Consider the following 26509-nt stretch of genomic DNA (forward strand, 5'->3'; position numbering starts at 1 on the left):
CACGTGTGTGTGTGCTGTTGCGTGCCTATGTGCTGGCTGTGTGTGTGCTGCTGCTGCGTGTGTGTGTGTATGTGCGTGTGTGCTGCGTGCGTGTGTGTTGCTGCGTGTGTGTGCGCGTGCATATGTGTTGCTGCGTGTGTGTGTACACGTGCGCGTGCGTGTTGTTGCGTGTGTGTTGGTGCATGTGTATGTGTTGCTACGTGTGTGCTCCTACCCTCGCACTGGTGCCGCGTGTGTGCGCTATTGCCCCCCACACACATACCACATGAGGGGCAAAAGAGTCTTTTCAGGTGTCATTTAGGCTTAAAATGAACGGAAATGTCATATAGGGAATAAAATTTAGAACTTGTGTCAAATAGGGAAGAAATTTTTTCCCGGTGTCAAATAAGGAAGCAGATTTTAAGATAGTGTCAAATAAGGAATTTTCTCCACAACATTTGCAGGTCTCGGGCAGCTTCAGTACGGGGTCTACAGCAGACGCATGGAGCACGACAGCGGCGTAGGTTGAATCTGCAGTGGCTACGGAGGAGGTATGAATCATAGCATCGGCGAGAGCCAGTTTTTCATCAGAAAGGTCTGCTAAGTTGGTTTTATTCTTTTTTGAGTGGTGTCTGCTGAGTTGGTGCGGATGGAGGTTCGTTCGAGGGGACGACTTTTGGGATGGCTCGGGAAGAATGGTGGACCGTGCGCTGAAAGCCTGATCCGTCCGCTGGACGATGCCTCCGTCACAATGAATGCGCCTAGGCCCATCAAAACTTCAGACGAAATACCTACTGGAATACAGCTACGAATACATTGAGGAGCACTGATCCGAATGTGAGTTGGCGGCTGAGATTTCGGGAGCAGCTGAGCCTGGGCTCAGAATCGAATATCCCAAAGAGGTCGCACTTAATTATCAGAAGAGCCCCAAGCAAACATGTTCTACTACTGTTATTATTTATTACTCCCTTCAATTATTAAACCCATTAAGCGTCATGTGATGGATGGCCAACCAGCTATGCCACGTGGCGCAAGCTGGTTAGTCGTGGTAAAAAAGTTTTTGTGATATTATTTTTAGATGAAGGCGAGGAATTTTTAAAATTTTATTTCTTTTTTATATGGAGGTGATGATTGCACATATTTTTTTAATAGAGGGCTACGCAAAGTGACGATCGCTGGTAGGCTGCGTTGTTCTTTTTTACTTCTTTTTCTACAAGGACGTGAGGATTTTTTTAAAAAAAATTAGATGGGGCGAGGACTCCATGTATTTTTTAAAATGAAAACGTGTGCACAACTCTCTCTTGAGCGGCGTCACAGGGGTGGTGTCGCTAACCACTAGTCCAAAATAAGTGTCGCAGTTTTAGCCTTAGTTCAAAACTCTCCAGGGGCATTTTCTCTTGATGTTAGCATTATGGCCTAACCTTTACTTACCTTGTCCGATGCCTGAAGCCCTCTCAGCCTCACCAATCTTAACCTCTCCAGGGGCAACTTCATCAATCAGACTGCCATAGGCATCGTGCACCTCAAAAACCACATCTCCATTTATGTATCTGAAATTCTGAATACTTTGGTTTGGACGCCATTTTGGTAAGGTTATGAAAGGAAATTTCTAGGTTCTTAATCTAAGGAGCATTAGCAATCAATTTAATGACCATTTCTCACCGTGGCTTGGAAAACTTCCAACAGCTTAGAATTCTTGCATTGCGATTTAAGAACTGACATGACTCGGTAATTGATCTCAAAGGGCAGCAGAAATTGAGAGGAGCTTTCAGATTTGCAAGCAATTGACCTAGGTTAAACAATTTATCAGGAATGTGAATTCAGACAGGTTTGATAAACTAAAATCAATGGCTCCAAGATCTAATGGTGTTGTACATGAAATACACAGAGATATATAATTGTAAAGTATGAAGGGCAGCATACTTGCCAAGTTAAAGCAAGCATCCACCGCCTTGTCCGGAACCACTACCACATGTAATGGTAAATTATCACCTTGCCTGTAGATGATAATATAATGCTAGGATAATTATTAGTATTTTTCTCTAAAAACTAAATGCAGAACAAAATGAGCAATAGTGGGATAGTTCAAAATAAATAAATCATGGCGGGCATACTTACTGGTGGTAAAATGTCAGCCTTTAGCCCAGAGAGCAATTCTTGGGCAGAAACTTGATGATGAACATTCTTAATTAAGTAAGGCAGAATTTGCAAATTGCAGCTATACAAAGAACTTACTAACTCTACACACAAGGATGCACCTTCCTTCTGAACATGAATTCCAAATTTGGCAAAAATATAAACAGCGTAGCCGGTTTCATCTTTAAGAAAAGTCCAGTCTATTACAGTGCACGGTATCAACTGAAAGGTAAATCAGGGTGTTGGTTATACACATTAGTGTATAACAGGCATAAGTTATAAGCTGCAAAGTAACAGAAGCATTGGTCGATTTCCATTTCCAGTTCCCCATAACGTGTCATTTCAGATATACATAGGGAAGTATGAGTCCATAGATATGCACTGCAAGATGTGGAACCTGAGAATGATCCCTCTATACATTTCACTATGGCCTATGCCCAGAGAGCTAATATCGACATAGAAGCAGATCCAAGCACCAATGCAATATAAGAGGCCTTCTTCAGTTTCAGAGATGATGACATCATCTTGTTGTGGAAGAAATCAAGAGAAATAAGGTCGACGAGCGCCATGTAGACAAGGATTCCGGCAGAGAGTGAACCAAGAAGGCCTTCAATTATTAGGGCGTTTGGACTGCTATCGTCATAACCAGTCATATGGAAGACTGCCATCCCAAGAAGTATTCCCAATGGTGTTGTCACTGAGAACATTATGCACATGTAACCCACTGTTGCCATTCCGAAACCAGCCTGTGAGAAATAGACAAGTATGCGTTCAGTCATCAATGAACTTCACAAAACCCTTCTAACTGGTGTTTATGTGGTGCTACAATTTCAGAGGAGAACTTCTAAAGCAAATCATCATATGGCAAGTATGGATGACTATAAACGAATACACATATACAGAAAGTGGTAAGGTATACAGCTGGAAATTGCTCCACGGGGGTCGTACCATCTAAAGTTATGACTATTTAACACACATACATACAAAATGAGTGTTGCAGGTGGCTCTGTTTGATACTCCCTCCGTTCGGAATTACTTGTCTTAGATTTGTCTAGATACGGAGGTATCTAGCACTAAAATGAGTCTAGATACATCTGTATCTAGACAAATCCAAGACAAGTAATTCGGAACGGAGGGAGTACATTATGGCAATGACTCCGAAAAAAGGATAGGAATTGCACTAGTGCCTTTGCTAAAACTGGAGATTTCAGTTTCAATTGATCAGTCATCCTACCAATGTCAAAGTGCTTTGTGGATATTGCTCTCCAGCGCAATACCACCAAATTAAAAAGGACTTTGAAGACTTACCAAGTGCTATTCCTCTGCCCCTTCTCCTCTGTGCATAACACATCAGCCTCATCTAGTGCCAATTTGGAAAAACAAAATGGACGCGGACATGGACGAACAGAATTGAAAGGGAAAAAATTGTCTACCAAAACAGTTAGGCCTCCATGAGTATATATCATACAGAAAGTTGAGGCCTCAAAACTTTGGCTGCTAAAGTAAATGCAACTGTGAGAAAAAAGGGCTCGCTGTACAGCAGGGATCCTTCCACCGATAATCACCTCCAAAGTTACCCGGAGGGTTCAGGGTAACACAAGGAGCTCAACAAATCATATTCAACTATAAGTATTTCTTGGCTGACAAAGTGGTACAGTATATGGCAAACATGCCAACTCTGAACTAAAACAATGGCATGACAGGATTACTCAAAGACAGAGAAACAAACATCTAAATCAACATACAAGGGAACAAATCCTTGTCGTTCGTATGTGCAAAGCATTAGCTTAATACTGTATTAGACATCAACATAGGTAGCTAATCACGTATTATTATACTCAATCTATAAAGTATGACCACAGGTCCATGATAGGCTCGTCTTTCTTAAGAAAATCAGTCAACAGGAAAGACACCACTGACATGAAATTTTTTAAATAAGCTGCCGACTTCGTAATTCATACCATTGCAAATATGCCACACAACACTCACACTGAAAGTCAGAATATGAACAAAATTGTACTCCCTCCGTTCACAAATATACAAGATGTTTTAGATATTTCAAATATGGACTACATACGGACTGAAACAAGTGAACAAACACACTAAAATGCGTATATATACATCCGAATCAGAAAAAAGCTTAGAACATCTTATAATAGTGAACAGAGGGAGTACTAGACTAATTTTTCAATGATGAATTCTCTTAATAACATAACAATTCAGTGATGAATTCTCCAATTGCACAGAAACATCACACCAAATTGAGCGGCATATGTTGGACTCTGACCTGTGCGATGCAGCCGCCGAGGCCCATCCCCTCGAAGACCTGGTGGAAGGATAGCGCGACGACGAGCGGGCGGATGGCGCAGACGTCCTGCGACATCCCCAAGGTGACCCCGATGATGACCGAGTGGAACACTATCCCAATCTCAAGCACCTTGGACACCATCTTCTGCTTCTTCCTCGCCTCCTCCTCCTCCCCCTCCCCGACCTCCACCACCTCATGCCCAGCGCCATGGCACCCGACAATAGGGACCACGGGTTCATCGCTGCGAGGCAGCCGGGCGCCTTTCTTTGGCCCGAAGAGCGCCACGTCGTCCCGGTCCGGGTCGCCGCCATTCTTGTCGGCGCGCGGCGCCGGGTCGTCGCGGACACTCTCGTCCAAGAAAGCGCGTTTCCTGGGGCTCATTTCGCCGGTGAGCTCGAAGGCGGGGGCCTTCTTGGTGGTGGGGATTGGGGCGTAGGGCTGGTCCTCCTGCTGCTGCGGCTGCTGGTGGCCGTGGGCTTCGAGGTGCGAGGAGGCGGAGAGGTCGACGAGGAGCGCGAGCAGCGCGCCGACGAGGCAGAGGAGCCCCGCGAAGGGGAAGTCCCTCCAGGGCCGGCGCGACGCGACGGCGCAGTCGGCGAGCGCCGCGTAGGCGTCCGGGAGGACGTGGACGAGGGAGGTGGAGAGTATGACCCCGGCCGCGTAGCACTTGACGAGGAGCAGGCCCCGCGCGTACCCGTCCCGGCCGCGGAAGGCCCTGGTGAGGGCGACGGGGAGGCAGACGCCGACGGCGCTGGCGATGAGGATGGCGAGCAGGGAGCCCGTCTTGAGCCGCGCCGCCGCGGCCCCGTCGCGGCAGACCCTGGACAGCGCGGCGAGCTCGCCCGCCGGGAGGCACCCCCTGCCGGACATGGCGGCGCGCGAGGTGCTCGGCGAAATATCGCGCCCGCGCACGCCAGCGAGGGCGACGGCGACGGCGACAGGGTCGGCGAGCGGCAGGAGACGGAAGGGAGGACTTATGAGACTTGATGAGTGGTTAAGAGAAACGAGGGAGGTTTCGACGCGAGGTGGGCCCGCGGGGAGGCCGTGCGCGACGGGGTTTTGTGGAAACTTACGATAGAAGAAGAACGGTTCAGTAGACGCTGACTGGTCTCAGTGGGCCTACTCATGTGTTGTCGTTGCTCACTGCTAGATCTACCAAGGCCCAGCTGGTGAGGAAGGCAGCAGTTTGCACCGTCTTTCTCGCTGAAGACCGGCAATCTTTGCACATACAGCACCTAATACTACTTTTTCTTTTTTGACGGAACAGCACCTAATACTTTGCACATGAGTAGTAAAAAGTTCTTTTGCACTAAATTGCAGATTGCACCAAGAACGGCGTTTGCTCGGAACAATCAGGCATTTGCGTAAAAATGCTAGACATACAAAGATTTACAGGCTTTTACAGACTCTTTTCATTTAACAATCAATCACAAATCTCTCCTCCCTTCCTGATTTTCAGGGGATGGACCGTCCCGCTCATCTGTTGTCAATGAAAACTAACCATCCTGTAAAAGCCTGTAAACTGTTTGTACGTGTAGCATTGCCGGCATTTGCGTGGGCGATGCGGGCCTCCTCTTGAGTTGTGATAGGGAGAATGTATGGGTGCTGCACCACGCACTAGCTATAGCTAAGGCCAACTCCACCGCGCGACCCCATCCTGTCCGCGCGCGTTCGTTTGGGGTAAAACGGACGAATAGCGCGGCCCAGCGCGCGGCCTCAAACGGACAAATGTCCGGATTCCGTCCGTTTTCGACTCATCCTCGGCCCAAACTTGCGCTCGGTTTGGGGTGAAACGGACGCGCGCGGACGGCCTGGACGCACGCCCTTGTCCCCCCCGTGGCCCGCCTGTCGGGGACACTAACAGTCCATCCGCTCCCAACGCTTGCACCCTCTCTCTCCCGCCCCGCCCCACCGCCGGCGTCGCTGCCTCCTCACCGCGCAGCTCCCGGCCGTCCCTACCAAACCATGTCTCGACATGGCCGCCACCACGCCCGCGCTTTGGCCGTAGTTTTGGTCGTCGATCCGAGGTTTGGCCGTCGCCTTCTTTGCCGGTCGCAGAGGGGACACGACCGCTGGCGACGTACCACGGCGGCCTCGGCAGCTTCCGACGAGAGCTCCAAAGCGGCCAGTAGCCGGCCGGCAACCACCCCTGCTACGTCCAGGTGATCATCACGGCCTCTTCGCCACCACGACCGCAAGGTGTTCGGCATGTTGCCCACAAAGGTATGGACAGCGGAGACGAGTTTTTCTTCCATCACTTTCTTTGTTGATCGGATGATTCGTCGTCGGATGATGAAGATCTTGTGGTGGTTGCACTGGTCGTTCACGACCACATTCAACGGCAGCTTCCTCGGTACAGGGGGTCAGTCCCTGGCCGTGCTCCCAACCTGAACCGCAACAGGGAGAGATGCCACGCCCTGCTTTTATGCCGATTACTTTGCCAACACCTCGCTCTTCAAGCCGTATAAATTCCGTCGCCGTTTTCGAATGGCAAGACATGTGTTCAATCATATCCGAGAGGGAGTGGTTGCTCATGGCCCATACTTCGAGTGCAAGACGGATGCCTTGGCAAGCTTGGATTCTCCTCTTACCAGAAATGCACCGCGGCCATCCGCATGCTTGCATATGGAATTCCAGGAGATCTGGTGGATGAGTATGTGCGTATGAGTGAGACAACATGTCTGATGTCAATGTACAAGTTTTGCCAGGCTGTGATCAAGGTGTTTGGCCTAGAGTACTTGAGGCAGCCAACTGCCGCTGATACAGAGAGATTGTTGGCGACCAACGCGGCTAGAGGCTTTCCAGGAATGCTTGGCATCATAGATTGTATGCACTGGGAGTGGAAGAATTGTCCATTTGCTTGGCAGGGCCAGTACAAGGGGCATGTCAACGGGTGCACTATCATATTAGAAGCGGTGGCATCACATGATCTTTGGACATGCCATTCTTTCTTCGTCATGGCAGCTTCTCACAATGATATCAACGTGCTGCAGCGTTCTCCAGTCTTCGCGAGGCTTGCAGAAGGCCACTCCCCACCTGTCAACTTTGAGATCAACGGCCACCAGTACAACAAGGGATACTATCTAGCAGATGGTATATATCCTCAGTGGTCAATTTTTGTGAAGACAATCTCGAAACCCCAAGGTGAGAAGAGAAAGAGATTTGCCCAAATGCAAGAGAGTGTTAGAAAGGATCTAGAACGTGCTTTTGGTGTGCTTCAATCCCGGTGGGGTGTTCGAAACCCTACACTGTCATGGGATGAAAGGAAGCTTTGGGAGGTGATGACTGCTTGTGTGATCATGCACAACATGATCGTCGAGGACGAGCGTGATGAGAGTATCTTCGACCAAGGATTTGATTATCAAGGTGAAAATATTGAGCCCCTGCACCAAGACCCGGCCACATTTGAACAGTTTGCCCAATTCCACCGTGAGATGCGTGATTGACACATTCATTTGAATGTTCAAAATGACTTGGTTGAGCACGTGTGGGATCACATTGGCAATCATAGATCTATTGGTCCATTTTATGTTCAATCAAGACAATTTTGATTTGGTTGTAAAACTAATTTATTAAAGACAATTTCAATTGGGTTGTAAAACTATTTTAATTTTCAGACAAAAATTTGGGTTGTAAAACTAGTTTTGATGAAAATATGGGCATTTTGGCCCTGACGGACAGGATGGGGCAAGGGATGGGGCCGCGCGCTGGGTGCATGGCCACCACATCGCAGGACACGCCCGAACACGACCCCATTGCTCTACCCAAACGGACAGAATCCGAACAAAACATACGTCCGTTTGGGGTCGCGCGATGAAGTTGGCCTAACCCAAAGGTAGTACATCTGCACCTTCTGCTGGTATAGGGCGCTATAGTCTAGCGCGAGGTACTAGTATAGGGCGCTATACTCTGGCACATGCAACCTTTTTATTTTGATAGCTTACAAAACTGGTCACTTGGTGTGGCAGGTGCAACTCCGTCCACTCGGTGTCAGGCAAATACCAGATACCAAATCTACGCCACATGGGCAATTGCACGAAATCAACCATATGCCAGAGGATAAGATTTAAGGAACTCAAACAAGGAAATGATATGCAATTGTCGGTTAAAGATATTAACTGGTGATGCAAAAGAACAATTGTCATCTTTCTATTGTTAGAATTATTGGGATTTAGATCAGCTGTTATATCGAATAATTTCTAGGAAAATCCCATAGGCCAATGTGGCACGTTCATGCATGATAACAAAGAAGCTAAATTTTTTGCGCTAGTGGAAAATGAAACCGAATGGTGGTGAATGATGACATTCATCTCCTTATTGATGGCATCAATATTTTGGTTTCGGTTTCATTTCTTCATTAAGTACATTGGTTTTATCATACCGTGCTTGCTAGCATATTTTGTCATGCAAGAACTTGAAACGATTTGCCTACTAATGGGAGACGAAACTGGCCACTTAATAGGATTTTTAGTGCGTTTGTTTCTCCTCTCCTTAATGAGAATTACTGCGTCCATTTCAGTTTCATCTAGTTACTCCTATAAGAGGGATAGTTGTGCAACAACAACGATCGCATATCACATGTCGCTGCGACAACACATGGGACGTACATGGTGATGCTACTTGAGCACCCGGTCTAGAGCTCCGGGGTGAAAGCCTAGGTCTGACCCGAGTTGATTATACCTTGCAATGGCGATGTTTTTATGTCGTTACCTCGTTGAAGGCATTGTTCGGATATACTCAGACGGGTTCTTCAGGGTGAAAACCTAGATTCTAATCTTGGGTGGTTGGATTCGGTGACGACGGCGCTTGAGCGTCATTTCCTTCCTGAAGGCGTTGCTGTTGAAGAACCACGTCGTCCGTGTGGTGTCATAAGATGGTTGGTGCGAATACGGCTAATGTTGTAGTTTGATGTTTGCTGCCATGATCGCTTTATTTTTTTCTCTCGCTTAAGCATACCTTTGATCTTATATGATTTTGCTATTTGCTAGCATGTTTTTGTGTGCGTGTGTTCATGTTGGTTGTGTGCATCCTAACTATGCAGAGGTCGGGTGTGCGCTCATTGTGTTTATATCCTCTTGATGCTTCATTTTGAGTCAATAATTCTACCCTTTATCAAAAAAACTCCTATAAGAGGTCGCTCCTCTTCCCGACGAGAAACAACTCCTCGCATTGTTCCAGAGCATTGCACTCCCATCTCGCTTCCCGGCGTGCACCGGAGAGTGAGACAGCAGGCCTCCGAAACTCCGCCTCTTGTGATCCGGTACGGGAGAGGGGTGATCTGGTTTTTGGGGAGCGTCCTTGCGTGACTGCTGGATTCTTGTTCATCGTGGTCGCGAACGGCGACATCACCGACGACGAGTTTCCCAACGACGACTTCTACACCAACGTCAATGACCTCCTCAGCGACATGATGATCGGGACATCTACACTTTCTGCTACTATGTCGTATGCCATCTTATCCTCACTGTTAGGGCTAGCATTTGGTTTATTGCTAGTAGAGATTGACATGGATATGATGCATTTTGCTTATGATTTTGATTGCATGACTAGTCTCAACGAATTGTTGCTAGTTTCTAGTTTCACCACTATATTACTATTCATGTTTTATCCGCTATTTGCTGGATTAAACTAAACCAGAAAATACCTAATTATTCGACAATCCAAAAACCTGATGTGTGTAGGCAATTTTCTCCAATTGCATCTGCCGCTACTCTTAAGCCTTATGTGTTCGATGGTGCGAACTATAAGAGGTGGCGTGCGAGGGCAGCTCTTTGGCTTACCACCATGAACTGTTTTCACGCCTCTAAGGGAAAGCCAGATGGAGAGATAACTGATGAGTAGGAGCAAGCTTTCTAGGCTATGGACACCCTCTTCTGAGGTGCTGTTCTAAGTGTTCTTGGCGACAAGATTGCCGACCCCTTCATGACCATCATGGTCGGTAAGGATATGTGGGATGCACTTGAGGCCAAATTTGGAGTCTCAGACGCATGAAGTGAGTTGTATGTCATGGAGCAATATCATGACTACAAAATGACTGATGACCGCTCCATTGTAGAGTAGGCTCATGAGATTCAGTCGCTCACAAAAGAACTTGAGCATCTTAATTGTGTGTTACCGGACAAATTCATTGCCGAAGGCATCATTGCCAAGCTTCCTCCTTCATGGAGGAATTTTGTTACCTCTCTGAAGCATAAGAGGCAAGACTTTACTGTTGTCAATCTAATTGGCACTCTTGATGTAGAAGAGGAGGCGAGGGCAAAAGACACACATGCTCGTTTCCATGAGGGAATCCTAGTGCCAATTTGGTACAAAAGAGAAATTTCCAAACCCACAAACCCAAGAACAAAAACAATTATGCGGGCAAAGGAAAATTTGATGGCAAGTACAATGCCCCACAACCTGTCAACTTCAAGAAGAAAAAGGAGACTTATAAGAAGAAAGGAAAGTGCCATGTATGTGGCAGTGAAGAACATTGGGCTTCATCCTGGAAGGACCGCTGGGACATGCGTCGAAATGAGAACAATGGCAAGACCGCTAATGTTGTTATTGGCAATGTTGAGATGAAAGATGTCGGGTATGGTAAATTTCCTACCATTCTTTCAGTATGTCATTCTTCCGATTGGTGGACTAACACCGATGCCAATCACTACAAAAAACCACTTCCGTGATGATATGTGTTTGTCATAGTAGGTCACGTTTTCTGTCATGCATGTACACCCATGACGATTTTATGACAGAATCAAGATAGTCATACCTGTGCTGTCGTAGAAGTGTTCCATGACAATACCAAAATTATCATCACGGAAGTGTCCACTTCCATGACAATAAATGGCGCATCATGGAAGTGCTTTTGTCAAGGGTAACCGACACGTGGCATCCACCCTAACGGGTCGCCGTTAAGCTATCGGGTTTCGGTTTGGATCCGATAACCCGTTAATAGTCTGAACCAATGGGGATTTTCCATGTGTAAAATTCTCAATGGCCAGAGGAACCACGTGTCAGCTCAGCGTTGGGACAAATGTCATCCACTCATTGGACGGGAGGCGCCTATGATATGCCGACACATGGCATAGCCCAACAGAGGCCCATTCAGGTGAAAAGGCTGGCCCGTTTGACTTGGTAAAAGGTAGCAGGTCGGCCCACGGAAAGCCTGTTAACGGCATGTTCACATATAGCCCATTTACAGCCCGCTAACTCACGACCCGTTATGGCCTATCCGAATTAGGCCCAATAGCGTCATGTGGGCCGTCCAATATGATTCCAGCCAGTTGTAACTTCTGGCCATGTATGGCCCATGACATCTTTCGGCCCATACGAGGCCCTTTGTAACTCTGGGCCCATTAAAGGCCCGTGGTGAAACTGGCCCATAATGAACAGTGTATCGCTTTATACCCATCAACAACCCATTATTCCGTTGGGCCGTTTCCACCCCGTGTTAACTTTTGGCCTTCTAAGGGCCCATTTATTCTTGGGCTCATTTCCAGCATTCAGTTACTTACAGTCCGTTACTGGCTTGTTCCGCTTGTGGGCCAAATTCAGCCCGTAGTTACAGTGGGCCCGTTTGTGGCCTGTTAACTCGTTGGGCTGTTTTCATAGCGTTATCAAATACGTCCCATTAACGACCCGTGATGCATGTCGATAGAATTAAGCCTGTTATACATTTCGGCCTACTAATGGCCTGTTATGGTTGGGCATAAACATACAATTTCCACTCTAGCCCGTTTACAACCCATTTTAGTACAACCCATGTTAGGCCAATCGATCATACGACCCATAGAAGGCCCATTGATTACATGGCCAGTAGAAGGCCCATGGATCCCATGGCCCGTAGGAGGCCCATGGTCATTACAGCAGGTAGCAGGACCATGGTTACAATGGTCCATATGTTGCCCATGGTTATTGTGGCCTAGTTATAAAAAATAGGTTATTGTGGCCACTAGGAAAACGCAAAAAAGAACTGTAGTGACTACAACTAAACAACTAAACAAGACAACAAGGAAACAAATAAATAAGCAAGCAACTAACTCTAAGCTATTATGGCTATTACACACATTACATCCCCTGGGCATCAAAGTTTGCCACCAGTGCAAATATAGGGAACAAAACAGCATATTACATACACTGGCCATCTAAATTGGCCACAAGTTAAAAATAAACGCGTCAGCAAAACAAATCCATAACTGAAACAACTTCAGAAGAGCTCAAGAAATGTTATCATGGGTATCCACCATGCTGGAAATAAGCTTAGAAAGCTTATTAGCTTTCTCCTGTTTGGTGCTAAAATCCTCCAACGCTTGTTATTGCACCAGAAAGTATGTATCTGAATTCTCCAGGGACTTCTACAGTCCTTCGGCTTCTTGTCGTAGCACAGCTGATCGATGTCTTTTAGCTTGTAGTTGAGACTCAAGAAACCGAACTGATTCAGATAGTGAGTTCGAAGAGCTTGTGCCAGTGGTAGTGGCCAGTAACTCGAACACCACACCCAAACAGGACTTTGGGGTTGTCTCACTGTCTTCAAGATAGTTTTCCTTCGCTATTTTATCAGCTTTGTTGGAGACCAACAAGGATGTCTCACTATCATGAACCTTATCTGCATTACTTCCTTTTACCACTGCTTAATAAGGTACTCTCCCCAATATTCTGTCAGCATTCTAAAAGAAGAAACAAGCAGACACATAATGGGTTTAGCATGTAGTATATGAAACTCATTTCGGTGAACCAGTTCAGTAGTAAGATGGACAAGTTAAGAAGTCTCTAGCAGTTTCTTCATCCATAACATAACCCTCAGGCACAACAGGAAATTCATATCTAGGGGGAGAATCTTCATCACCACTTTCATCAATATTATCAGTTTCAATAATTTCATTCTCTCTAACCCTAGCAAGTTGTTCATCAAGAAATTCACCTAATGGCACAGTATTATCAAGCATAGAAGTAGTTTCATCATAAGTATCATGCAAAGCAGAAGTGGCATCATCAATAACATGCGACATATTAGAATGAATAGCAGGAGTAGGTGTCGCAAGTTTACTCAAAATAGAAGGTGAATCAAGTGCAGAGCTAGATGGCAGTTCCTTACCTCCCCTCGTAGTTGAGGGAAAAATCTTGGTTCTTTTATCTTTCAAGTTCTTCATAATGATCAACAGATATAAATCCCAAGTGACTCAAAGAATAGAGCTATGCTCCCCGGCAACGGCGCCAGAAAGTAGTCTTGATAACCCACAAGTATATGGGACCGCAACAGTTTTCGAGGGTAGAGTATTCAACCCAAATTTATTGATTCGACACAAGGGGAGCCAAAGAATATTCTCAAGTATTAACAGTTGAGTTGTCAATTCAACCGCACCTAAAAGACTTAATATCTGCAGCAAAGTATTTAGTAGCAAAGTAATATGATAGTAGCGGTAACGGTAACAAAAGTAACAGTAGCAGTTTTGTAGTGATTGTAATAGTGGCAATGGAAAAGTAACTAAGCAGAGATCAATATGTGAAAAGCTCGTAGGCAATGGATCAGTGATGGATAATTATGTCTGATGCGATTCCTCATGCAATAGTTATAACATAGGGTGACACAGAACTAGCTCCAGTTCATCAATGTAATGTAGGCATGTATTCCGAATATAGTCATATGTGCTTATGGAAAAGAACTTGCATGACATCTTTTGTCCTACCCTCCCATGGCAGCGGGGTCCTATTGGAAACTAAGGGATATTAAGGCCTCCTTTTAATAGAGTACCGGACCAAAGCATTAACACTTAGTGAATACATGAACTCCTCAAACTACGGTCATCACCGGTAAGTATCCCGATTATTGTCACTTCAGGGTTAACGGATCATAACACATAATAGGTGACTATAGACTTGCAAGATAGGATCAAGAACTCACATATATTCATGAAAACATAATAGGTTCAGATCTGAAATCATGGCACTCGGGCCCTACTGACAAGCATTAAGCATAGCAAAGTCATAGCAACATCAATCTCAGAACATAATGGATACTAGGGATCAAACCCTAACAAAAACTAACTCGATTACATGATAAATCTCATCCAACCCATCACCATCCAGCAAGCCTACGATGGAATTACTCATGCACGGCGGTGAGCATCATAAAATTGGTGACGGAGGAAGGTTGATGATGACGATGGCGACGGATTCCCCTCTCCGGAGCCCCAAACGGACTCTAGATCAGCCCTCCCGAGAGAGATTAGGGCTTGACGGCAGCTCTGTATCGTAAAATGCGATGATTCCTTCTCTTTGATTTTTTTCTCCCCGAACATGAATATATAGAGTTGGAGTTGAGGTTGGTGGAGCACCAGGGCGAGGCAGGGGGCGCGCCCAGGGGGTAGGCGCGCCCCCACCCTCGTGGACAGGGTGTGGGCCCCCTGGCCTTGATTCTTTCGCCAGTATCTTTTATATATTCCAAAAATATTCTCCGTTGATTTTCAGGTCATTCCGATAACTTTTATTTCTGCACAAAAATAACACCATGGCAATTCTGCTGAAAACAGCGTCGGTCCGGGTTAGTTCTATTCAAATCATGCAAGTTAGAGTCCAAAACAAGGGCAAAAGTGTTTGGAAAAGTAGATACGTTGGAGACGTATCACCCCACAAGTCGGGATGAGACTCCGGACGAAAAATAAAAAAAAGAGAAAAAAGAGGCCATAAAAAAGAGAAGGCCCAAAAAAATGAGAGAAAAAGAGAGAAGGGGCAATGCTACTATCCTTTTACCACACTTGTGCTTCAAAGTAGCACCATGATCTTCATGATAGAGAGTCTCCTGTGTTGTCACTTTCATATACTAGTGGGAATCTTTCATTATAGAACTTTTCTTGTATATTCCAATGATGGGCTTCCTCAAAATGCCCTAGGTCTTCGTGAGCAAGCGAGTTGGATGCACACCCACTTAATTTCTTTTTGAGATTTCATACACTTATAGCTCTAGTGCATCTGTTGCATGGCAATTCCTACTCACTCACATTGATATCTATTGATGGGTATCTCCATAGCTCATTGATATGCCTAGTTGATGTGAGTCTGTCTTCTCCATTTTTTCTTCTCCATAACCACCATTCTATTCCACCTATAGTGCTATGTCCATGGCTCACGCTCATGTATTGCATGAAGATTGAAAAAAGTTTGAGAACATCAAAAGTATGAAACAATTGCTTGGTTTGTCATCGGGGTTGTGCATGATTTAAATATTTTGTGTGATGAAGATAGAGCATAGCCAGACTATATGATTTTGTAGGGATATCTTTCTTTGGCCATGTTATTTTGAGAAGACATAATTGCTTGGTTAGTATGCTTGAAGTATTATTATTTTTATGTCAATGTTAAAATTTTGTCTTGAATCTTTCAGATCTGAATATTCATGCCACAATAAAGAAAATTACATTGATAATTATTCTAGGTAGCATTCCACATAAAAAAATATGTTTCTATCATTTACCTACTCGAGGACGAGCAGGAATTAAGCTTGGGGATGCTTGATACGTCTCCAACGTATCTATAATTCTTGATTGTTCCATGCTATTATATTATCCATCTAGGATGTTTTATATGCATTTATATGCTATTTTATATGTTTTTTGGGACTAACCTATTAACCTAGAGCCTAGTGCCAGTTTCTGTTTTTCCTTGTTTTTGAGTATCGCAGAAAAAGAAAACCAAACGGAGTCCAATTGACCTGAAATTTCACGGAGAATATTTTTGGACCAGAAGAAGCCCACGAAGTATCGAAGATGGGCCAGAAGAGTCCCGAGGCACCCATGAGGGTGGGGGGCGCCCCCTACCTCGTGGCCGCCTCGGGGACCCCCCCGACTTGTTCCTGACTCCAACACCTCTTATATATACCCGAACTTCCAGAAAGAAACCTAGATCGGGAGTTCCGCTGCCGCAAGCCTCTGTAGCCACCAAAAACCAATCTAAACCCATTCCGTCACCCTGTCGGAGGGGGTAATCCCTCTCCGGTGGCCATCTTCATCATCCCGACGCTCTCCATGACGAGGAGGGAGTAGTTCACCCTTGGGGCTGAGGGTATGTACCAGTAGCTATGTGTTTGATCTCTCTCTCTCGTGTTCTTAATTCATCACGATCTTGATGTATCGCGAGCTTTGCTATTATAGTTGGATCATATGATGTTTCTCCCCCTCTACTCTCTTGTAATGGATTGAGTTTTCCCTTTGAAGTTATCTTATCGGATTGAGTCTTTAAGGATTTGAGAACACTTGATGTATGTCTTGCATGTGCTTATCTGTGGTGACAATGCACTACAAAAAAAGACACATCCGTGACATTTTGGGCCGAACAATTTTTTTTCTGTCATACATATGACACTTCTATGGCGATAATTGTGACAAAACCCGGTATCATCATAGATGTGGTGGGCTCCTACTTCTATGACAAAAAATCATGATAGAAAATGGGCTTTTCGTCATGGGCGGGCCGGAGACGCAGCTGCATAACATTCTTTGGGCCGTACATGACGGAGAAAACCATGGTAGAAGCGAGGGGGAGGAAAATTTCGGGGAGTTCCCGGTTACGGTGGGAGGTCGGGGGCCGAGCGATGCACGTTTCTCTCGTACACGTACGCGCGTGTGCGCGAGGCATTGGCTCTAACTGAACCCGAGCGAGGTGTTGGGCTCTAACTGAACCCGAGCGATTGCACTGCAAGCTACGCGTTACTGAACCCGAGTGATCGATCGATGGATGTTAACTGAACCCGATCGAGCGATCCTTCGCTACTGCTGCTAACTGAAGCCGATCGATGCTGCCTTTGGGATGAACAGTGAGCGTTGCGGGGGGGGGGGGGGTTGGATGAACAGTGAGCGGTGGCGTTGCCTTTGGATGAACAGGACCCCATGGTGTGGTGGAGGGCTGGATGAACAGTAGACGGTGGAGGGGTGCTCGTGGAGGGGTGGTTGAACAGTAGCCAGTGGAGTAGTGCGCGATGGAGGCTGGATGAACAGGAGCCCGTGGAGGCTGGAGGAGGTCGACGGTAGCCCGTGGAGGCTGGAGGAGGTCGACGGTGGAGATGAACAGTATCTCGTGGAGTCCCGTTTTGCAGTACGCCACACCCCTCCCGATGAACAGGACCCCCGTTTCGACCGTAGGAGGTCCGTTTCGTCCGTTTGGCGGTACACCACACCCCTCCCGATCAACAGGACCCCCGTTTCGACTGTAGGAGGTCTGTTTCCTCTGTTTTGTGGTACTCCACACCCCTCCCGATCAATAGGACCCCCGTTTCGACCGTAGGAGGTCCGTTTCCTCCGTTTTGCGGTACGCCAGACCCCTCCCGATGAACAGGATCCCATTTCGAACGTGGCCGGTCGAACACAAGGCCGTTTCCTCCATTTTGCGGTACGCCAGGCCTCGTTTCCATCGCCTGTTTCGTCCAAGCCCTCCCGATGAACACGACCACGCATTCCGTTCCGACCCAGCCGGTTGGCTCCCACGCGTTTCGTTGCCTCCCGATGAACACGACGCATTCCGTTGCCTCCCTATGAACACGAGCATTCCGTTGCCTCCCCATGAACACGACGCATTTCGTTGCCTCCCCATGAACACGACGACGACGCTGTTTCTCCGTTCCGACCCAGCCATGTACACGAGCCCTGGCCGTACGTATGCGCGAGTAGGTGTTCGAGACCCTGCCCGTATGTACGTACGTGGCCATATTTTCTTTCTTGCACCCTAGCTGCTGTATGTACGTGTACATGCTACGTGCGCGCCTCTACTACGGCACGTACGCGCCTATACTACGACACATGCGCGCCTCTACATCGACCAATATATATGTCCGTACACGTTCGCGACCAGAATAACAACGCTACGTATGCTTCGACCAGGTGGGTCCCGACTGTCAGGCACTTCCTTGCCTGCGAATATGTAGCTGGTGGGTCCCAGCAGTCAGGGGGCGAATCGTTCTTTTTTTCCCGGACGCACTTCCTTTCATGCGAAGATGTAGATGCTGGGTCCCAGCAGTCAGGGGGGAATCGTTTTGTTTTTTTGCCCGGACGCACCTCCTTGCGTGCGAAGATGTAGCTGGTGGGTCCCAGCAGTCAGGGGGCGAATTGTTTTTTTCGGACGCACTTCCTTGCGTGCGAAGATGTAGTAGGTGGGTCCCAGCAGTCAGGGGGGCGAATCGTTTTTTTTGGACGCATTTCCTTGCGTGCGAAGATGTAGTTGGTGGGTCCTAGCAGTCAGGGGAAACGTTTTTTTCGTGAAATACGGTGGCCCGTCCGATGGGTCCCTGCTGTCAGATGGAGGAATAATTATTTTGCGCGTAATAAGGAGGCACTTCCTTGCTGCAGTCGTGGACCCAGCTGTCAGCCTCTCCACGTAAAATCCATGTCCGATGGAAGCCATTCCTTGACCACGTTGACCACGCCGCGCCGAGAGCACCATGGCGGTGGACGACGGCGAGTCCTAGGAAGGGGACGACGCGGAGCCGGGAAAGACGCAATAGTGGATGCCCACGCATAGAGGAGTATGAGGGTTCACTCGTTCGGCTGCGGTGTGAGGCTGCCGTCGCCGCAGAATAACAGGGGGTGTGGGTGCGTAGAGGGATGGCCTAGACAGCGGTGGGAGTAGTAGGGGCGGTGAGGCCTCCGCGGCATCACAGCCGGCCACGGGCGGCAGGAGCAGGCGGCACGACCGGCGCTGCTTTGGGTGGCTGGAGCAAGAAGACCAGAGGTTGAAGAAGCACTACGGCCATTGGATGGACATCGTACGGTCACTGGAGCTAGAATCGTTCATATATTGACTAAAGTTGGCAAAGGCCTCCGTCCCATTCAACTTAGTAGGCCCACAAGTCAGCCTCCCACCAAGGTGGGTCCCAGGTAGCAGGGGGTATTCATTTTTTTGTGCGTAATAAGGAGGCACTTCCGGTGGGTCCGAGCTGACAACGGGGGGAACGTTTTTTGCCGGCCACGGGAGGCGGGAGTAGGCGGGAGTAGGCGGTCCCGCCGGCGCTGCTTTGGCGGCTGGAGCAAGAAGATCAGAGATTGAAGAAACACGATGGCCGTTGGATGTATCCAACGGTTACGTCTGCTAGAATCGTTTGTTGACGTATATAATAACTAAAAAAATCTTGCATACGCGTCAACTAAACAAGCCCACAAGTCAGACCACTCCCTCTTTTTTTAATAATTTATATATAGCTCATGGCAACTTCTTATGCAATTTATTGCAGTCGTTTTTTTGGTTGGCCAGGGCCAATTTCGCATATTTCTGTGGGTTCCAAACTATTTTTAATACTGAAATGTCGAGCCATATTTAAAGTACTTTGAAGATATATTTAAATTAGGTTAATGCCCAGTGAAATAGGAATCTGAAAATGTGAAAAAATTCAAAAATTATAAAGTAATTGCCAATTTGTCATCTGTTTTTATATTTACAACCCATTTCATATTAGTTTCAAGATTTGCACGCGTCTTGAAAGAGTTGCAGCCCATCAGGGTGTAGAAAAATAAGTAGGCCTGGATTGAGTATTCTTCAGAAAAAAATAAACTAGGCTCATTTTCACAAAGAAAAAAAAAGTTGGGCTGGTCACATGGTGAACATAAAATATAAGCCTGGGCTAGACGGACCACAGCCCAGTTCAAACCCTACTCCGTCTCAACAATACCAAACAAAAAAATACTGCTCGAGTAGCTACGTCCCAGGTGTCAGTCGATCTTGTGTTGTTCTCTTGTCTATTGACTATATACGCTCACAATGTCGTGGGTCCCAGATGTCAGGAAAACACTAGGAGGAAGCATTTTATTTTTCCATACGCTGACGTGGTGGGCCCCTACTGTCATCCTCTCCACGTATTTCTGCCGATTCCTGTTGTTTGTTGACCATGTCGACAACGCGAGAGGGCGGCGCCGTGGCGAGCACACCAAAGCGCGCGGAGGACATCGGTGTTAACGATTTTGGGGATGGTGGGGCGGCGATGCGTGCGCTGCGCCAGCTGTGGGAGGCGGAAGCAGGCGGCCCCGCCGGCGTTGGTTTGGTTTTGGCGGCTGGAGGAAGACAGGACTGAAGAAACACGACAGACTGTAAAAGCAACAGGAGTACTTAACAACCTTAACTGAAACCAGCAGGGGCACTTAACAACCAAAGCTGAAAGCAGTATGAGTACTTATACAGGTTTAACCGTAAGCACGCCTCGAACAGTGCTACTTTGCCTACAGTTAACCAAGGGTGAGGCCGCCAAGCCCTAGGACAAGGCCCAGGCGCCACCCCGCGCATCCACAACCTTCTGAAAGCGGCTTCATCTCGCAACGTGGTCAATAAACATGATATTCACTTTAGAGCCATGGAAAAGCATGAACATAATCTTCTGTCCTATTCTCCAAGATGGACGGGCCTTCATTATTTGAGACCACCCATGAATAAGTATCTTTTCACCTCCAAGGGGAATTGAGTAGGTCGACATAAACATCATGTTGTGACCAAGCGCAAGTCTGACCCGACCATGGTCAGGCATCTGTATAGGAACAATAGAACTCGACCGTTCCTGTTTCAAGAAGATCACAGCTGTAAAACGGTGTATAAGCAATAGTTTATGAACAACATATATAACAGAAAACAGCTCGTACCATAAGTTTCTCGACACAGTTGAACCTGTTCAACGAGTGCAGCAGTGGCACACATATCCCACATGGCCTTCCACCATTGAAACGCCCCACAAGGACCTCAAGACGATTAATAAAGTGTAGGAACTTGTGGATGTCGATCCAGTCAACTTCAGTGCCATTAGTAATAGCTGAGTTATTATAGAGTAACAAACGAGCAGACTGCTTAACTCTGAAAAAACCTACACGTGCCACCAATTATAAGAAAATATTAGTTAGAAGTAGCATCTTCGTGAGAGATTCGTTGCTACTTCTAAAGTTAAATTGTGATTAATTAGACAGAATAGGTGGATTAAGAAGTAATCGAGGCAACAAGCAAGAACCAGATACAAAACTAACATGGATGAACAATTGGAACAACGTCGGGGTGGAAGATCGCAGTGAAGATGAGGCCAAGTTCTGCTATTTCCATCAACATTCGTGCGCCAACTTTCAGTCCGTAACACTTGAGAAAGTTTATCCAAGTTCGGCCATAAAAAAGCAGCGATCTTCTTGGTTCATGAACCCAACTCGGAACTTATATCCATGGCTTGTCTTCACTGTGACCATTGAACTAGTGTATTTAGTTATGGTAAGGCCGAGCATCTTGAGTACATGTGTTCTGGCAGAGCAAATAATACACTGCAGGAAAAATAATATGAGAACACAGCATGTTCAAAAAAACCCCACCCTCCCGGATAGAAAAGAGGATTCTAGGAACATACTGTGCGCGTTTCAAAATGCTGTGTTAGGATGAGAAGGAACAAGTGTGGCGTCTCGCCGAGGGCGCAGAAACCTGTAGGGTACTCGCACTTTGGGCACTACAAATGAAACACACTAGATTCAGTAGGAAGAAAAATGCATCAACGGCGGCGGCTGCCATCCTAGGATTACCTGCGACCAAGGGACTTGGATTTATCGGGATGGATGAAGAATTCGTACCTGGTTCTCCATGAGAAAACCCTATGCAATCGCCGAGAGGGGGTTTTCTCTGAACAAGCAAAGGGGATTCAGGCCCAGTGAAATATTGCCGCTTCATCCGTCCAACTTACTGCTAAAGCTGGAAAGGGGGGGGTTGTGATTTGACGGCTCATTAGGCATTACTGCGGCGCTACGACCGGGGTGTGTCTACCGTGAAGTTGTGCACTCTAATTTGTGCATATGGCACGTGTACCCTATTGCCGGTTGCCCCACATATCAGCGAAAGGAAGTAGAAAGACAGGAGTAACTAGTTACACATAAATATATTTTTTGACAGAGAGATACTCCCTCTGTAAAGAAATATACAAATCTTTTATATCATAGGCTCACCTTGCCGAGAAATATACTCCCTCTGCAACGCACATGGGGGTTCAGCTTTTTTTATGGGGGTTCAGCTGAGAATATAATACTCAAATAGGCTCACGGTTCTGGACTTTGGGCCGCAGGGCGACCCTGCATGTTTGGGGGCCCATGTGTTCTACCTCAGCGCTTTTCATATTGCAAGCAATCGGTACGGCACCGGTTTTAGATGCTGTCGCAAGGCGAATACACAAAATTGAATAAAGCACGGCAGCTGTTGGAATGAAATCGAACGACAGTTCCTAACCAGCAATCAGAGTTGCAATTCTATCAACAATATACCATGTGATAAATAATACTGTCATACTACTTATACACACAGGACACTTATTTCACCATGCCAGATTATTACATCAAAATCTCTCGGAGGATAGATCAGTTCGGCAGTTGCGTGCTGCTACTGAAGAATTTCAAAGTTGATTTGGACCAGCTCTCCTTGTCGAGAAAGTTTGATTTTGACATCATCCCCTACTGCAAGATATGATTTAGATTTGAACCTTGACCATCCTTTATCATCAATCATCATGTGACCATCCTTTGTACTTACGGTATATTGAGCAGGTTCATTCACACCAAGGCTGCGCATGGCAAGAGAAACTTGGCCGCGGTCGCCCGAATTGTTGAACGACTCCCTCGTTGCTCTAGGAATTCTCTGTTTGCAAACAAGAAGACATACCCAAACAGTTAGATCAACACAGTGAATCATGTGAAACAACATGGAAAGAAAAAAGAACGAAGCACTTGGGCAGCCAATGCTTACGAAGAAGGTGGACATGTCGGTTTTTGTAAGGACTTTGGTATATGAAGTGCGAACTGCAGCCCAGTCTGTTGCCGGTGCAACTGCACGGGCCGGAGCAGATGCAAGTGCAAGTGTTGGTGCAGGTGCCGAAGCCGCTGCTGCTGCCGGAGATGGTGCTCCTTGTAGAGCTGGTGCCGGTGTCGATGCCCGATCCTCCGGTAGATCAGACTGATCCGCTGACGCGGTCGGTGCCCAATCCTCAGCTGGATCAGACTGAGTTGCTGCCGCTGTCAGTGCTAGAGCAACTACCGGTGCTCGATCTGTGCGAGACAGCGGCGATCGTGTCTGGTCTGCTATGATCAGCTTTCTAACTTGACTAGGATCCGTGACCGTGATCCAGTTTTTTTCTTCATTTCTTTTAAACGCGAGAAGGACTAATTGTGGCGTTTTTGTTAAACCAAACTGCAGTTCATCATAGGGATTCAGCTTGTACTCAGACAACAGTCTGATCCAATTTTTTCCAGTAATATAAGTGATGGACAGTGCCTTCGTTACTGACACGACATAAGAAGTGAAACCTGCAAAAATAGCCATCGTAGAGCAAACCAAACGGTTTTTTCTGTGATGAATGTCACATGGCAAAACCTGCATCGTAAAATTGCAGGAAAAGAAAGAAAACATGACATTAAATCAATAAGATTTTAGATAGTAAATCAATAAGATTTACTTGATGTGACACGAGTGAATCCTTACCAGGAAATCACTATGTTGAAGTACTAAACAGAAGATTGATCGTCCAACTACGCGTGGCATGCAGGGGCCCTGCCTACTCCCACAAGCAGGACAGTCCAAAGGTCGTGACACATCGTATGGACCGAACATTCATGGGACTGGAAATCCTGGTGGGTGCGATAAACCCTGCAATGCATACAGATATTGGAGTGTATTCATAATTGATAAACCATCCTCACAAAAAATATGATCTGGATACTTCAAAATATACAGACTGAATTGAGTGGACAAACATTAACGTAGACCGTTCTCAGGACTGACCACACACCAAAAGCGACAGTACTAATAAACAATACAGGGTTCACAAACACAAATCAAGTACTGAACAATAGTACTTACTACAGACAAGCAAAGTTGCACTAACTAAACTCTGCAGACAATTTCTTGCCACCGACCTACGGGATGAACCCCGCATAACTGAATAGGCCATGGACTTCGTGTGAGATGTCGACATGCACCATCACCATCTTGTCAACCTTGGAGAACCTAACAGAGTGGTCTTTCCACTCATAAACATGATGATGAAGACATGCCGCATCAGATTTGTTGGGAAGCTTTACAAGAACCACACCATTCGTAATCGAAGGCACAACCAGGAAATTGTTGTGGTTAAGTACAGCCTCGAGAACACGCCTGACAACAATGCTATAGGAAAACACTAGTTCAGGACACGTGGCGACAAGGACACAACAGTTGGATAGTTCAGCAGTAGAACTCATCATCAGGTCTTCCAGTTCACACGACATGACTTTGAGAACTTCATCTCCACCGCGGACCTGGTTCTAATTCAAACAGAAACCATATTTTATTACTACCTCCGTTCAGAAATATAAGATGATTTTCGATATTATACTCCATATATGACTACATATACGCACAGAAATGAGGGAACAAAGACACTAGAACATGTCTTCAAAGGCATGAGAGTAGAGGGATTACATGCAATATCCATAACACAAGTTACTAGGGCAAATATACTTTCTTAAAAGGTAGCATTGATGTTCATAAAGTACTCCCTCCGTCCCAAAATTCTTGTCTTAGATTTGTCTAGATACGGATGTATCAAGTCACATTTTAGTATTAGATACATCCGTATCTAGAAAAATTTAAGACAAGAAATTTGGGACAGAGGGAGTAGTTGAAAGTAGTCTACAAGAAATCAGTGTCAACCTCTCGCATGTTTTGGTCAAAAGAGGAATTTAGAACCGTCATTTGGCACACTAAAATCACATGCAAGATCACCCAGAAAGTTGTCTAGTGTCTTTAGAAAAAAACACGATCAAGATCGAGAAAAAGATCGTCAACAAGAGACATTACCTGGACTTGCTTAATGAGGGATCCCAGAGAGGGGGGCTTGGACAGGGCAATGGCTTTGAGCTTGTCTGCGGTAGTCTCGGCGGGGTGCTTGCGCTTCTTCGTACCATGAGCCTCGACGGTTTTGGCCAGAGCCATAGACATCACGTCGGCTGGTGCTCCGGTGTCCATCCAAGAGAGGAAGCTGAGAGAGAAGAGTGAAAGGAGGAACGAGATGAGGGAGAAGCGAAGCGAGTGGGGGTTTTCTTCAAGAGAGGAAGCTGAGAGAGAAGAGTGAAATGATGGTTGCTTCGTCCGTCCAACTTACTGCTGGAAAGGAGGGGGTTTTGTGATTTGACGGCTCATTGGGCATTACTGCGATGGTTCGATCGGGGTAGTCTACCGTCACTGTACTACGGAGTAATTTAGTGCATGGCTGGTGGACCCAGGTGCTGGCTGTCCCACACGTCGGCGAAGCTGAGTAATTTAGTGCATGGCTGGAGGAGGGTCCGCACGGTAGAGCGTGTCCCCTATTTTTCTGAAGAAAAAAAATGATTACAATAAGCATTTCCACTCTTACGACGGAGGAGTGCGAAACACGGCAGCCACTTGAACATACATAGTGCTCCTACTACTAGGCATGTGCAGTGGTTCATACGTCAGTACTACACAATCTTGTTGCTAGTGTAGTAAGATATGACGATAACAAATGATGTTGTGCACATGTCAACTACTCCTATATGTAACATAGTACCGCTTTTTCGACTGTCCGGTCAAGAATGAACGGTGAGATCAATGCTAACAGAACTAGGTCCACAGCGCACGGAAAGTACGGTGCTACAGTACTCCACGAAACATAAACCATATGAAGCACGAATAGTGTTAGGCAGGGTGTATGAAGGGTGCACGAGATGGGAGCAAAAGTTCCCTTCTCAACCCACTTTTGGGTGTTTGGCAGAGTGCATGAAGGGTGCATGAGTCCACACTAGTAGGTTGACAAAAATACACGAAGAGGAAACAACTATATTGAGATGAGAATGCAGCCAAACACATCCACATGCTTTGTGCTACAGTGACTGATCTGCACCGTATGAGTTTGATCCAACGGTCATGTTGCGCCGAGACATGGACATGCCCATGCAGAGGGCGCCTAAACACCACCGAAGTCCCTCTGCTTCTCGAGGCGCACAACATTGGTGATGCAGGGTGCAACCGTCCGTAGAGCCCGCTCCCGGTCGACGGGAGCCAGCTCGTCAAAGACGGCGTCCAATGGCACGAATGGATTCCGGTGATGGAGCCCTGAAAGGATTCGCC

General features: G+C 46.6%; 2 protein-coding genes and 1 pseudogene across 2 annotated transcripts; 2 read left to right on the forward strand and 1 right to left on the reverse strand.

Annotated features, from left to right (window-relative positions):
- Positions 1-2406: 2406 nt before the first annotated feature.
- ZIP6 (ZIP metal ion transporter family) lies at positions 2407-5452 on the reverse strand. The gene is made up of 2 exons (XM_048713648.2): positions 4403-5452; positions 2407-2861 (listed from the first exon to the last, which is right to left on the reverse strand). The coding sequence occupies exons 1-2, from the start codon at positions 5291-5293 to the stop codon at positions 2547-2549; spliced, it is 1206 nt and encodes a 401-aa protein (XP_048569605.1). The 5' UTR covers positions 5294-5452; the 3' UTR covers positions 2407-2546.
- Positions 5453-7113: 1661 nt separating this feature from the next.
- Positions 7114-7869, forward strand: LOC147990317 (uncharacterized). Its single transcript, XM_087538007.1, has one exon. The coding sequence runs from the start codon at positions 7114-7116 to the stop codon at positions 7867-7869; it is 756 nt and encodes a 251-aa protein (XP_087394133.1).
- A 1961-nt stretch (positions 7870-9830) lies between these two features.
- LOC147990318 (uncharacterized) lies at positions 9831-11091 on the forward strand (annotated as a pseudogene).
- The last annotated feature ends 15418 nt before the right edge of the window (positions 11092-26509 follow it).

This window comes from Triticum urartu, chromosome 1A, assembly GCF_056163025.1.
Source record: "Triticum urartu cultivar PI428250 chromosome 1A, HENAU_Tu73, whole genome shotgun sequence".
Classification (NCBI taxonomy): Eukaryota; Viridiplantae; Streptophyta; class Magnoliopsida; order Poales; family Poaceae; genus Triticum; species Triticum urartu.

Coding starts and splice junctions, on each gene's coding strand:
- ZIP6 (XM_048713648.2), bottom strand. CDS start 5,293: ATGTCCGGCAGGGGGTGCCTCCCGGCGGGCGAGCTCGCCGCGCTGTCC. Junction 2,862..4,402: donor TCGGCGGCTGCATCGCACAG/GTCAGAGTCCAA, acceptor TATTTCTCACAG/GCTGGTTTCGGAATGGCAAC.
- LOC147990317 (XM_087538007.1), top strand. CDS start 7,114: ATGTACAAGTTTTGCCAGGCTGTGATCAAGGTGTTTGGCCTAGAGTAC.